The 14,854-nt window shown below is 41.6% G+C and overlaps 1 protein-coding gene across 1 annotated transcript in view; it reads right to left on the reverse strand.

Moving 5' to 3' along the window:
• Positions 1–5: 5 nt before the first annotated feature.
• Positions 6–14,854, reverse strand: part of THBS4 (thrombospondin 4) — a 33,694-nt gene continuing 18,845 nt past the window's right edge. The window contains exons 8-22 of the mRNA XM_015848619.3: positions 13,695–13,832; positions 13,233–13,310; positions 11,169–11,321; positions 9,756–9,860; positions 9,429–9,536; positions 8,332–8,491; positions 7,555–7,673; positions 6,712–6,764; positions 4,984–5,177; positions 4,542–4,720; positions 3,507–3,555; positions 3,211–3,407; positions 2,721–2,893; positions 1,163–1,302; positions 6–227 (exon numbers count right to left, since the gene is read on the reverse strand). Of these exons, the coding sequence (XP_015704105.2) occupies positions 166–227; positions 1,163–1,302; positions 2,721–2,893; positions 3,211–3,407; positions 3,507–3,555; positions 4,542–4,720; positions 4,984–5,177; positions 6,712–6,764; positions 7,555–7,673; positions 8,332–8,491; positions 9,429–9,536; positions 9,756–9,860; positions 11,169–11,321; positions 13,233–13,310; positions 13,695–13,832 (1,908 nt within the window). The 3' untranslated portion in view covers positions 6–165. The remainder of the gene's footprint in view (positions 228–1,162; positions 1,303–2,720; positions 2,894–3,210; positions 3,408–3,506; positions 3,556–4,541; positions 4,721–4,983; positions 5,178–6,711; positions 6,765–7,554; positions 7,674–8,331; positions 8,492–9,428; positions 9,537–9,755; positions 9,861–11,168; positions 11,322–13,232; positions 13,311–13,694; positions 13,833–14,854) is intronic.

A 14,854-nucleotide genomic window follows, 5' to 3' on the forward strand; every position in this document is an offset into this window, starting at 1 on the left:
CAGAATGTTTTTGTCTTCTTTTTATTTTCACTTTTATACAAAAAAGTCTGACATAATCACATCAATAAGAACAAGCTGAAGTGTGCACTCTTACAACAATCATATAAGGATTTAAAATACACTGTTACTGCAAACAACAAAGCAATACTAGTTTGCTTTTACTTCTTAAATATCCCCAACTCCAAATTGCTGAGCTTGAAATTCTTGAAAGTCCTCTGGGATGGTGTCTGAAAGCAGGAAAACACAGGACAGGTCAGTCTCCTTATGACAAAAAGGACTTAACGCCACTCAGCTGCATCTTTTTAGCTAATGAATCCAGTCTTTTGCTCACACGTTGAGAATGAACTGGGACTGCCCTCAGTTTTGGTGTATGCCACTGAAAAGCAGAGGGGCTCACAGGACAGTGCAAGCTATTTCTGCCCCATTAGCAATTGATCAGCAATTGATCTTAACAGTGGAGGCACCAGGGGCTGACCCTTGTCTCAGCATCACCCCCTCCCTGACAAAGGCAGCGGTAGGAAAATGAGTTACCAGCCAGAAATAGCCCAACGTGACCAGCCTCTGTGTGAGCAAACAAGACAGGATTTATACAACGTGTTGGGAGATCAAGTCAGAGTTGAGGATTTTACTCTATGTGGAGAGCCAGCGTACTCCCACAATCTGAGGACTCCATCCCTACAGGCATCTCATGATCTTGTCCACTCGCAGACAGGAGCAACCAGCAGCACAAGAGCAACCAGCAGTACACAAACCATCCCAGCAGATCTCCAGATTGGCTTCACCTTGTTTTCAAAGCTTGAGGCACCCTGCACACAGGATGACCTCAGTATGTTGTGTGTACACAGCTCTCACGGTTGGCTGGCTTTAAATAACATTTCTAATTCACTGATGACAGCTATACTACTTAGTTAGCACAATCTCTGCAGCACAGCAACTGCTCTGGGAGGAGCAGTTATGGGGTGTTAGTTCTCGTCTGGCTGGGCTGCAGTGCCTTACCGGTGTCAGGGGAGGCACTTCACAGCCGTAAAGAACTTGTAAATGAAAATCAAAGGAAAAGATGCAAGATGGCTTAATTCAAAAGCTGGATTCATATTCTTTCTGGTCACTTGTTAGATATTAGCAAAAGAAAAAAAGAAAAAGGAAAAAAGAAAAAAAACATTACCATTACAGCGATATTTCAGGTTGGACCAGATAATGTTTTCCTGAGAAAAGCAGAAAACTCCAAGCCGTCCTCCACGCATTGTGGTGTCTATAGTTACACCAGAGTCTGCCACCAGGTCAGAGCCTTCGTAAAATCTTGCCCTTAATGAAAGCAAACAGAAGCTGTGTTAGGTCTTTTCTAAACCCACAGCTTTAATAGAAGTAGTTTCATTTATCTGTGTTGATTCCAGCCTTCTGCCCCTGCAGCCAGACTAGGGGGGAAAACAAAGCAATGCTGCACTCAGGAAAGATCTCAGCAGAAAGGGAGACCTTCCATGTTTTGGTATCTGCTGCTTGATCCTGCCCTCAGCCCTCTTTCAGTCCACAGCTGGTAACTATGGGAGAAAAGGAGAATTGAATGCCAGATGGATTTTGTCTCGTGCAGTATGAAACTATATATTTTTTAATAGGCAAAGTTTCAAACATGCTGTGTGGAATCTTAAAGCTGCTTCCCCGACTGTCGGATTTCTTTAAAATGTTTGGATGATTCATTCCAGGAACAGTTTTGATGATCTGGCACTTTCTTATTACAAAAACTGTCAGCAAATTCCCAAATAACTCTGGGAATAACTGTGCCCTGCCAAATTTCCAAGCACATGCCCTGTGTCCTGGGGGTCTGAGCAGGATCACACTGAGCCATCACAGCACTGCCTATACCACATCCACAGCCTCCGGGTACCAACAAACAGCTCAGTGGATGATGAACCTGGAGGATCCTGCTTTGGGCAAGGATACTGCTGTGTTAGGAGCCAGTGTGACATGCAGTCAAACAGTGGATGGTGAAGGGAGAGAAACTTCTTGTAAAATAAGAAAATAAACAATTATTATCGTGCCTGTTTGCTGATTTCCTGAGGCAGTTCAGGAGTATCTGTACAATGAATACGGCTTGTTGCTCAATTGAGTGCTTTTTTCCTAGATGTCCTCATAGCCTTGGAAAATCTCTGTGAGTGAGACACATTATGGTCTGTGGCATTAGGCCTAAAAGAACCACAGCAAGATGTGGGCAGTGCTGGCAGAGGCTTCCTTTAGGCCGGCCTGCCTTTGATTTGAAGGATTCCGTGACACTAACACTGCCCCGTTCTTCAGCTGCAAGTCAATTATGCTGCCTAGAGAGACCGCAACCTCAGGCAGACAACTGCTTGGGAAGCAGCTTCATGAGCAGCTTGATCTAAACGAAACCCAGAAATCTGCCACCCAGTGGCTAGAACATTGTCATTGACAATACCAACATTCTTAATCCACTGCAGCTAAAAGCCAGACACGTTACATATTCCGTGATAACAGCACTAAACAAACTACTGAAATTACAATTCCAACTAAAAGATCAAAATTACGACATTTTTAGATGCCTTTTGAGGAAACAAGGCATCAAAGCCATAAAGTGGTTTGGTAGCTCATACAGCTTCCTGACTGCAAAGCACAGACATGCCATAGATATTCAGATTATTTAAAAAGCATTGAGACACAACAGTTTAGGCAGACGTGTATGTGTTCTCACCTCATCTCTTCTTTATTCTCACCTGATATACCCAATCTGGGGTCTGTGCTGCAAGAACCAGCGGTAGGAGACTTTGTCTTTCCACCCCACGTTTCGAGGGTCCTTCCACAGCAGCCTGACCTGGTCGCTGGTGTCCCCTGTGTGCCAGAGGGAGTTGCGCAGGTGCTCGCCAGGGCCTGTCTTTGATTTGACAGCCTGCAGGAATACATGTTTCAAGCACTGACAACAGAGAAATGTAACTTCCAGCAGCACTAAGTCTACTGTAGTGGGCAGGTTGCAGAAGCACCCTCTTTCCCACTTACAAGCCCGTAACTTCTCGTGTAACTGCAGCCACTGCTTACACAGACAGTTTTGGTACCCAGTGCTGGAAAAGAAAAGCAGCCGGGCAGCAATGCCAACACACAGCATGACGACTTCACCACAGTCAGAAGGGCCAATGCCTGGCATGAAGGCATAGCCCACAGCCAGGCTGTAATGACCACTGCACCCCCAGCAAGGAAGCACTATCATACCTTCAGCTGAATGCCAGGCTCTGCAACAGCTCTGAAGGGAGTTGCCTGCCAGTATGTCTGCTCAGTCTGTTTCCACATTACCACATAAAAACTGGAGCTGTCTTGATAGCCAAAAATAAAACCAGCGTAGTCGTCATCTGTCACTGTGTTCACATGAAAAGTGCCCTCGAAGTCAACACCATTAAAAGCAGTGTAACCTAGGGAGATGCAAGGTTAAAACTAGGTCTGCAGAAAAAGCCTTTGCATGCTACTTGATTTGCTGCTGTAAAACTTGAACCTCAAAAGAGTGCACATACCAACAGCAAGGCCAGGATCACTGTTCATAGTCTGCACGATTTCCATGCCCTGTAAAGATTAAATTCAGGGTGGTTAGCGTGCATGACAAGTTGGGCTGGGTAAGCCTGGCAGCCTCTTCTGGCCTCCTGCTAGCACCCCCTCCATGCCTTTCCTCCCCATGCTCATAACATGTCTATAACACTTGCAGCTCTGAATTAAAAAGAAAGCTATAATCAAATCCTCATGTTCCATCTCCTTGCGTGCACAGAGTTGGGAATGATTTTTCTCTTCCTGCAGAACTGGACTTATTCGTGTTCTTTCCTTCCCTGTCCTAATTTTTCTGAAATCACTGAATCTGGCCAGGACTGGAGATGAGATGGAAAAAACAAATGGGAGGTGAGGGCTTTTGCAGGGCCTCAGTCACAGAATTTGATCACAGTGCTGAGGATTAAACTGGCTGCCAGGACGAGGCAGAGGAAGGTTTCTTATACATTACAGCTGATTTGGCAGAGATGTTGACAGTGGGAGTGAAATGTCCATTTCTTGTGGCTCTGAAAATGTTTTCCTCCTGAGGACTAAAATGTGTTAGTATAAACAACATTTACTGGACTTCACTTAGGAGCAGCTGCTCTGCTACACAGCCAGTCAGACTTTCAAACTCTAGAAAGGACTTTTGAAATTGTACTTTGTCAATAGAGTGACACAAGTCCTGTGTTTGACTTCTGTCAGCAGTGAAACACATCTAGAACTACTCGATCAGCCTGCGTTTATTTTAGTTCATTACAGAGTTACAGAATTATAGGGGTTTGAAGGGATCTCTGGAAGTTACCTAGTCCAACCCCCCTACTAAATGTTCTCTGGAGTAAGCAAGCAGCACCAAGCTTCAAGTTACCATTCACTGAAGGAAAACTATTCCACTGTTAATACCTGTACAAGACTCAACAAACCAGCAGCTTCCACTTCTCACTCATTTGCAAGAGGTTTGACAAGTACAGAGCTTTTCAAATGCTCTTTCTTAGGTGAGGAAAAAAAAAAAAACAAACGTATATTTTTACCTGGTTTAGAACCACCCAGTTGGGGTCAATCTGTGCATCTCCCTCTGGGTCCAGCACCACAGTCTGATAGGCCCTGAAGTCCGTCAGGGTGATCTCTGCGTTCTCAGGGCAGACATCAATCCGATCAATTACTGTATCCTGGTCAAAATCAGACTCGCAGACATCCCCAACTCCATCACCTGAACACACCAGAGAAGTGATAATAAACTTAACGGTGCAGCAAGTAGTCACGCTGACATAGCTGCTGAACCTGGATGTCCAAGGAACAGGCAGAGTTTCTGTCCTGACAGCTACAGTGTCTGCAGATGGGACACACGGAGCTCTGCCTTGACCCAAGGGCCCCTGCATGCACATAGCAACTGAGCAGAGTCTCAGCTAGCATATATGCTGAGGAAGGATGTGGTGTGCAAGCACCTAAACCACTCCTGAAGGCCTGACTTACCATTTTCATCTTCCTGCCCTGGGTTAGGGACTAGCCTACAGTTGTCAGGGCCTGGTGGCAAAAGATCAGGAATGCCATCATTATCATCATCTTCATCGCACTCGTCACCCAGCCCGTCCTTATCTGTGTCCAGCTGGGAGCTGTTGATAATGGTGGGGCAGTTGTCTGTGCTGTCCTGGTGTCCATCGCCATCACTGCAAGCACAAAGACAAAAAGAAAAAGAGGCATCAGCTCCCACCTCTGCATGGGCAGAGCAACAGCACCTGAACAGGATATGCATGAGAGGAGCTTGGGAAACTGAAAAGGGGGGCCACCATAACCTGGTATCACTGGGGCAGTTGGGCAGGAAGGAGACAAGAAGGCTGTAAAATAAGCTGGCAGAAGATGTAGAGCTAGGCCTGAAGCTAAAAAATACCTAGATTGGGAAATAAAAGGAAGCCTGACCAGGAGTGGGGATAGGTACAACAGCCCAGGATCCCACACGACATTTACACCTAACAAGTGTGTGCTTCCAGTAACTGCAGTATCACCAATTCAAAGTCACAAAGGTGACATAGCAAGGGGTCAACTGCAACCATCTCCGGTGTCCACAAGTGTTTTGGAGCTCAGGAATCCATGAGTGTGAGAGAAATCTATGGCAGAATCTGCATGAGCCCCAGAAATCAGACTTGTTTAAAACTAAGCAACAGTTTCAGCCTCCTGCAGGCTGTGTTTGGTTATGTTACTTTTCCCCAGGAGGCCACACAGTAGGGGGATTGTTCTGCACCTCCCACATGCCACACCAATTCATTGTGCTATCAGCTGGTTACATGAAGTGCAGCCAGTAGTGGGGACACAGGCTACTGAAAAGTTCGGGAAGATTTGGAGCGAGTGCCTTGTTCCTCGATTTATATGGTTAAGTACAGCTTAATAACCGAGGAGGAGGAAGCAAAAAAAGAAAAAGGCTTTCACTACTTGTTTTCAATGTATATATATATACAGGTATTACAGGTATCCATATCCCCTCCTGTTCTTCTCTGATAAAAATGGGGCTTACATTTTCGGTAAGTTCTCGGGGTGAAATGCAGTGAGGACTGTATACATTTATCTATTACTGCAAGGTTAACCTCAGGTTTATGTGGTCTAACAGAAGATGCTTCCTATACACTAGTTAGGTTTCAGGAAAGAACAAAATGTCCTTCTTTGAAAACAAGAAATAAACAAGGCCTATCTATTAATACAGTTCCCAAAAAAATGGGGGCCCCCTTTAGCTACAACACCAAGACTGCGAATGCTCCTGGCAGAGGTGGTGAAGTAGGCTCCCCTGCACTCACCATCTGGGACCACAGCACCCTAAACCTTAAAATAAAGGATGAAAATAAAGAAAAGCAGAAAAAAGCATGCTCCCTCTCTAAGACGATCTGAGCAGTGCTCTGGGTTTTACGGACAGAAAACTGTTATGAATGTCATTTCCTCAGGAACTGAAAGGAACTATGTGTGAACATGGGGCTAGGGGTAAAGGGCTCCTCTACTGTACTGCTACAGGCAACTGAACCAACAAGGCTTAAAATCCCATGGTTTTTTTTTTTTTGTTTGTTTGTTTTTGTTTTTTGAAATTATGTTCTTGTGAGAAGTAATTAAATCAAGCCTCATATGAAGGATAGAAGCTCTCCAGCAACCACCACGCTTCAGCTCAAAACTAGCCTCTTCCAATTCCCTTCTGTTGCTATCAGCCATAATACAGCTTACCTGTCCTGATTGGTATCACAAGAATCTCCAACCAGGTCATTGTCGACATCTGACTGCAAAAGAAAACAGAGGTAGTTCCCGAATCAGCTGCAGAGAGCATCTATTAACATGGCAGCATTAAAATAAAACATTAAGTAAATCAACTGCAATTAAAATGAAACCATGGAAAAACATGTGTTTTGTAAAAACTATTTCCTTCTTTGCATCATACTTCTAACCAAAACGGCCGCTTTATTACAGAAAATAAAACAGAATGATGAATAAGCAGGTTTAAATTAGATTGGAGTAGTTTAAGAGGTGAAACACAAGTAAAATTCCTCAGTTTCTAGAGATACATACCACACATTTTTAACCTAGGTTCATTTCTAAAGTGACTTCAGAAATCTAACAAATTTCTCTAGAGTTTCCAGCATTTGTTAGTCTAATCAGAAGTTAAATCAAAACTGTCACTGACTTCTTACCTACAAGCAATGAAGATTTTGCTAAGTAAGGACATCATGATTAGGCCCTCATGAAAGAAATTCTGACTGTAACTAAACCACCCCACTGTGTGGAGTCTGGCAGTGGACTTTGTCATACTGGAGCAGGCTCACATGGAGAAAGACTGTGGAAAACACTGGTGACAGCCGCAGGGAAGTGATGCTAACAATATCTAAAGATATAAGAATACACCTGGTGTCTCCCCATTTTGATGGAGCACGTGAATCTCTGCAAAAGCTTCCCAAATTCCTTCTGTTAAAAGACAAACGCTGTCTGCATGGGCAGCCTCATTCTATTAGGTCTTTCTGGATCTCAGCAGTCCCCCTCCTTGTACGTGAATGTTTATTCCTTCTGCCTGCTAACCTGATTTGGATTGCTGACTGTAGGACAGCTGTCACAGGCATCACCAACACCATCGTTATCCTTGTCTTCCTGGTCTTGGTTGGGGATCCTCTGACAATTATCTAAAAGGTTCTTAATACCTAGCAAAAAGTGGACAGGATGTTAGCTTTAAAAAAATGATCAGTATCAAGAATAGAAAAGACACTGATCCTTTTCAGTAACTACTTAATCTTTCAATGACATCATAAATCTGCACAGCAAATCCTTTTTACACGTATCCATTTATTTAACCACTTTTAGAAACATCTTGCTGAAGAACAGTTCTCAATGCAATCACGCATCCCTCATTAGTTACACACACTTCATCCTGTCTTGTTCTCTGAGTCACAATATAGGATCAAATATTTTATCTTCAATATTAGACCTGAAAGACAGTGTCTTTTCTTTCAAGACTCCTAAAGCAATAGACATAATACATCACGTAGCCCATAAGCATTCGACAAAGGCAGCAGCTGGATATTCTAGGGCATGTTAGTGCCTTTAAGGAGTTACTGAATGACCAATGACCTTAACTTAAACCAAGCTTAGTTCCATGTTTATCTGTTATGAAGTATTTGGCACTTCAGATGGAGGCTAAAAGGCATAAATTGATCTAAAAGAAAATTACTTAATGCAGAGATTTCATGAAGGCAACGTGTTACATGACAGGAGCTGTTGGCAGAAAGTTGTTGTAATTCACAGCAATCTCTCGGTAAATTTTAAGAACGTCAGAAAAGCTGTAAGTGAAGAGTTACCAACCATCTCCATCCATGTCATCATCACAAGCATCTCCTTTCCCATCACCATCTGTGTCCCTTTGGTCATTATTCAGGACACTGCGGCAGTTGTCACAGGCATCTCCAAAGATATCATCGTCACTATTTCTCTGGTTAACATTGGGAGTCAAGACACAGTTATCCTGCAAGAGGCATTGATCCAAATCAGATATGAATGGAGCCATGAGTCTTGCATTTCCATCTCAGTGAGCTATTTGATATTTTACATGAATATTAGCTCTGGGCCAGACTTCACTACCTCCCTCAGAGCTTTCTTTGTAATACACACCACAGGAACACTAAACATGAATACTGAGTACCATAAAGATTTATTTATAACTTTGACAGCTGATTCTCATTTTGGATGGGTCCACATAAGTAACCTGCACCTCAGCTGCATTTGTCAAGGTCTGTAGATGCTCTTAATGAAAGCTGGTGGCCCTGTTCCAGTAGAGACTCAATTATAAAGCAAAAACACTCAGAAAATTACAAACTGAACTTATGTTCTGATATATTCTGCAGTAGTGACCCCACACGGAAATCTCCTTCAGAACAAGATCCAAAGCTTTTTTTCAAGTTACTGGCAAGACAGCCATTGATTTCTGCAGGTTTTGTATCTCTCATTGATTGTGGTGTCTTGTCAAACTGCTCTTAAAAAAGAAAGGCAGTAACATAAGTAATGCTCCTAAAGGTCATGTTAGGGGACAGTGAAAGAAGGATGTTAAATTCTGAGAATAAAAAGCTGTAGAATTTGATGCTAGCACATGCTAGTGGAGTTTATGCAGGTGGGACTTAAGGCTGGGAGGATGGCCTTAGTTTTTTTTGTGTGTCTTTTGTTGTTTTAGTTTGTTGTTTTTAGGTCTTATAAATGGGTGTCATTTAAAAAAATACAAAAAAAAAAAAAAAAAAGAAGAAAGAAAGAAAGAAAAAAGAAAGCAGGATTTAAAAAGCAGCAGAAAGTGAACTGCACTGAATATTCAGCAAATAGAAGAGAATTAGATTTCAAATTCACTGCCTACTGCATTAATTTGAGATCCTTCTGTCTGCACAGACTCGTATACCCCAATCTGTACAGAGCACCTGCTCATTGGGAATGCCATCTCCGTCTGCATCTTCATCACAGGCATCTCCAATCCCATCATCATCAGCATCTTCTTGTCCGGAATTTGGGACAAACTTACAATTGTCCTAAATAAGAAGTGAGACGTGTTAGGTGTACTGTGAGATGAAGTCATTAAAATTATGAAAGCATCTTATTTTTTAATTATTGTTTTAATTAAATGAGATAGAATTTATTCAGAGGAATTCAATAACTTGAAAAAAGATATAATACATATTGTTACATTTCTTACATTTCTCCTCATCTCCTACATCTTAGAATTAGTAGAGCATTAAGAAATAATTCACCTTTCTGCAGCTTTCAGCAGGGCAGGAGAGCTCTTCATTAGGGTAGCCATCAATGTCAACATCTTTTCCACAGATATAACCATCACCAGCCCAGCCAATGCCACACTATCAATAAAACAACGCAGTGGTACCAAAAGATTAATAGTCGATGAAGTAATATCAACTTTGAAAACACTAGTATGCAGGATGCATAAACAGGCATTGTAGTATAATGAAATGCACCTCAGCATCTCCCAGCGTGGAAAGAAAATCTGTAATTCAAGCTCTCTGTATCTAGGAACAGCCAGAATAAGCTAATGCTTTGTTTTAAGTAGATTGTCTGCCTGCAATAACTAATGATTTCAGTGGATATACATTTCTTACAGTAATCAACAAGAATAAGTTTTGGTTCTTCAACTGTAGTTTGAAAAAAGAAATGTTGCATCAAGACAGAACATGCACATAGTACCTCAGCAAGGGACCAAGAATTAGCTGGATGTTTTATTCAGTATCTCCAGACTATATCCATGGACCAGAGGATATTTTTATAGAAAACCATTCTGACAGTTACTGAGTTTGCATTGGCATAACAAGTACATCAGCACACAAGTTTCTCCTAGCCAATGAGATATTCAAAGCAAACCATAATCTGTAACTGAACATACATGCAGAGAAATTCACGTGACCTCCTCTGAAAACAAGGACTTGCCTGACACAAGTTTCTAGGTATCTTCCCACTACTTTGTGGACTTAAAATAGCCTCATTTCTTTTTTTGGAATAGATGGCCTTAAAATGAGACCAAAGCAAGCACCAGCTACACTCTCCCCTCCCCTTGCAACCTCAAAAAAGCTACAAAATATAGTTAGACTATTTATTATATGCCACTCAGAGCCCTGCTGTTCCCAGGGAGGGAAAACACAATACAGCATACACTGCGCATAAAATCTGTGATCTCTTTTGGAAGTCTACCATCTCTATCAGCAGACAAATACAAACGCTGTGGGTATGCTGACAGAATCCCTAGTTCTGGCTACACAGGCAAAAATTCCTCCACTCCACAGAGCACCAGGAGAGGGAACTGTCCTTGTGGTATACTTTGTACAACAACACTCGTGAGTCACAAAGAATCACAGAATTGCAGTTGTTGGAAAGGATCTCTGGGGATCACCGAGTCCAATCCCTCTGCAAAAGCAGGTTCCCAGCAGTAGTTTGCAGACAGTCCTTTCTGAGGAGAACACAGAAGGTCTATAAAAAAACATTCCCAAAAAACTATAATCAACACAAACGTATGCAGCTCATCCAGCAAATACGGCACATGAGTATGACTGCCTTATAGAAGTACTGCAGGAGGGAAACTGTACTGATAAAATGACCACAGCGACTTGCTCTCTTTCAGCTGTTATTCATTGTACAGAAAGAATTTATGAACTCACAATACACGTTACTTCTCCCCGCCTTTCCTCAATACACCGGGCATGAGCACTGCATGGATTGAGGGCTCGACTTCTGCAGCTTCTCTCAGCCTGGCACCCCCTGATTTGGTCACCTGTGTATCCTGATTTGCATTGGCCACAGCGATAAGAGCCCTGTAAGAAGAAAATGTTACTATCAAGTCCCTTTTAACAGACTTTTTAAAGCAAGCGTGTGAGCAAGACTCATGTGACACTGCTTATGCTGTGCAAATTCATCCTCTAAGGCTTCTTGCACTGTGAACAGACTTTTCATACAGAAATCAGGTTTTTCTCACACAGTACAAACTCTAAAACAAGCTCATTCACACCTGTCAAGACCAGTTTTTTTGTTTAGCCAAAGAAAAGTCTTGCAGAAACGGCAGGTTCCACACGACGCATTGTTTTTGCCAGTATCACTATAAACTAATTCCAAGTGGTCAAAAGTTTGTGTAAAATTCTAAGCAGCTTCTGTTCATTCAGATTGGATGCTCTTACTTCAGTATAAGGCTGATTCAGCTGCTTATCTAAGCTGAACTGGGTACAATAATCACAGAAAGTCAAGAAAGTTCTTTCTTGTATTTACTCCACTATTATTTTTTAATGTAGACACTTTTAAGCCTGTATTAGATAAATCATGTTCTTCAGAAAGGAATTCAGGATTTGAAAGCCTCATTTACACTGCAGTAAGAACATCCACACAACCTTTCTCAGTGGTTTACCTAGAAGCATAAATACGTTTCTGTGAATTGCATTTGTACTGCTCTCATAGAAAAAAAAAACACCACAAAGAAGATGAGCCAAAGAATCTTAGTCTGTGCTCAGATAATAACAGTAAAAGATAAAAGCAGACAAACGCTGATGAGGTTTACTTTGGGTAGCCATCTAATGCGGCTTTGTCTCTCACATAAAAGTAACTGAGATAGATACATATTCCTTAGAGAGAACTTGGCAACACAATATAAGGACATGAAACAATTACAGACTGTTCAAAGAAGGGCCAGAAAGACAGTGGAAGTTCTAGAGAGGAAGATGTATGAGGAGCGGATGAGGCCCCTGCATTAAACCTTCCTTTAAGGCAGCTTTTCCAGGCCTAATTCTTTCTAAAAGTACACAGGAGCAAAAATCCATGTACCGATGGTGGGCCTCTAGTTGACCTGTGCAATCCAGACCTGACAGCATCTAGAAGAACGTCAGTCATGCAGTACATGCTGTAACATGCAATGGCTGCAATCCAGACACCAAAATGCCTATGCATAGAGACTAACTTCCTAAGCATTGAGTGCAGTCCTAGAAACAGTATTTGCAAGGAAAACACACCACATGGAACACTGCTGGCAGCCTCAACAATATTTGGTTGCAAAACAGGACCCCGATTTAACCTTCAGGTTAAAATCCTCTCCTGCCAGGTGCAGCAGAAAAAAAGCCAACTGACAGTAGCATACGTTAAGTGAAAGATCCAAACTGCTTCACAGCCCTAAAACATTTATACACACAGTCTATTTGATCCTAATATCTTTCATACTCTTTCTACTTGTGCTATACTTGTTAGATTTAATATCCACCTGTATTAAATGTGCTTTATCAATTGCAGCTCTCCTTTTCTCCATGATTTTATAGAGCAATATCTAGTATATAAATATCCTTACAAAGTGGAGACTTCTTACACAAAAGCTTGTTGAGGAACAGTTTATTTGCAGCAATTCCTTATGGGAAAAGAAGAGGAAGGAAAGGCCAAATCTTCGAAAGGAGGTTCCTTACCATAACACGCTCACAAGTACATGTAAGGGGAGGATGTGGAAAGAAGAATTATTACCAGTCCTCGTGGAAAAAGATCCATATACTGCTCAGGTAGACACATGGATGCAAATCAAGTATTGATTATTTCATTATTATTTACAAAAAGGGACATAGATTCTTTGGTTTAGATGTAGCCAACAAACAGAATATATTATTCAGTTCTTCAGTGGGAGACACAAATCCAGTTCTAGACCCAAAAAAATTTTAAACAATCATAAAAAAAAAAGTCAGAAATGAAAAATTTCTTACCAAAGTGTTTATACAATGAGAATTTGGAACACAGACCCCATGGCCGCCATTCTGACATTCATCAATGTCTAAGCAGACCTAGTAATAAAACAAAGCAACATAATAAAAAACTTGAGATCTAAGTCTGAAGAAAAGCCACCAAAGTTTAAGTCTAGAGGAGTGCCACAGCCTTTCCTGAAACCACTTCTAGAATGGCAGAGACATGCCCCACTTACTTAATTTGCAGACAAGTTTCCAAACACATATAAAATCAGAAAAGGTACTTGTGAGATACAGAGAATTTCCACACTATTCCCAATTAATAAACTTTTAATACTCACACCAGAGACAGGAAAATAAAATTTAAAATCTTCTAAGGTAACTGTAGAATGACTGAAACATAAATAAAATACAATACTAATACAGAGTTAATATAAACTATCACCAAGCAATGGAAGTTACTGCAAGGACACTGTCATTCACCTGCTTATTGTTCTTGGCATAGCTGAGTCCTACTCCTTGCAAAGTTTGTCCTGTGTATCCCGGGGGACAGGTCTCACAACGGAAACCTGGAGCAGTATTCACACAACGCACTCCAGGGAAGCAGGGGCTGTAACGACACTGCGAGGGGAAAAAAGTTAAAATAAAATAAAATAAAATATCAAATGAGCACTTGTTTGCACTTCAGTAATTTCCAGACTCTGACTGTGTGCATAAACCTCTCAGTCAACCTGCCTAGATAACATTAAATGCAACACTAAATGCCTGGATGTTTTTCCATGTTCTGTTCACAGCTGACTTGCAGAATGAAGTTTCAGGTATGCCTGACTCCAGCTGGTCTTCAGCTAACTCTTTCATTTTTGCCTGTAGTTGATGCCCTGAGCTCTGATTCTCATCCTTCCTTTTTCTGGGCAGGTTCATCTTTGGAGGATGAGAATCTCACTGAAGGGGCCTAGACGCTATCAGGAAAGCAGCAAGGTTGCAACCTGCAAATGGTCCTGCAGTTGTGTTTTGTACACACAGAAACAGCAGTGGCATTTTCTTTTGTTTGTATTTGGGCAAATCTTATAGTCAGAAGTAAACCAAATACAAGAGCCAGATGAACAGGCATGTGGTAGTGGCACCCACACATTTCTAAACCAGAAGCCCACGGGCAAACCTCAGCACTTCTCCCAAAATACCACACACTCGCAGCACCACCCTTAGACTAAAGACATTATTTAGTTCACTGCCTTGTGTGGTTTTACAGAATGGTTTTAACTCAATTTCAGTGGCCTTGTGGGTGCCAGTTCAGGAACTGCATCCTGCACTGCTGCCTCTTAAGTATCAACATTAAGTAGTACCTATCCACTAAGTAGTACCTGTAGAAGTACTGAAAACATTAACACATCATCACACTGCTTATGGCTCAGAGAAAACAATGTATAAGAAACACTGAAAGAATTAAAAAAAAAAGAAAAAGAAAAAGTATTTTAAAAAAAAAGCATCTTTTCTCCTTCCATAATTAGCAGGAACAAAAATATTCAAAGATGAAGGTAGAACAAGCCAGAGGACATTCACATAAAATAACAAACATGAAACCTGTGCAGTTACAGACTGCATACTGAGCATACAATTCAATGGAATTATGTCCACAGTTAGCA

The sequence above is a fragment of the Coturnix japonica genome, chromosome Z (genome assembly GCF_054131305.1).
Source record: "Coturnix japonica strain WE chromosome Z, WE-NBRP24, whole genome shotgun sequence".
NCBI lineage: Eukaryota > Metazoa > Chordata > Aves > Galliformes > Phasianidae > Coturnix > Coturnix japonica.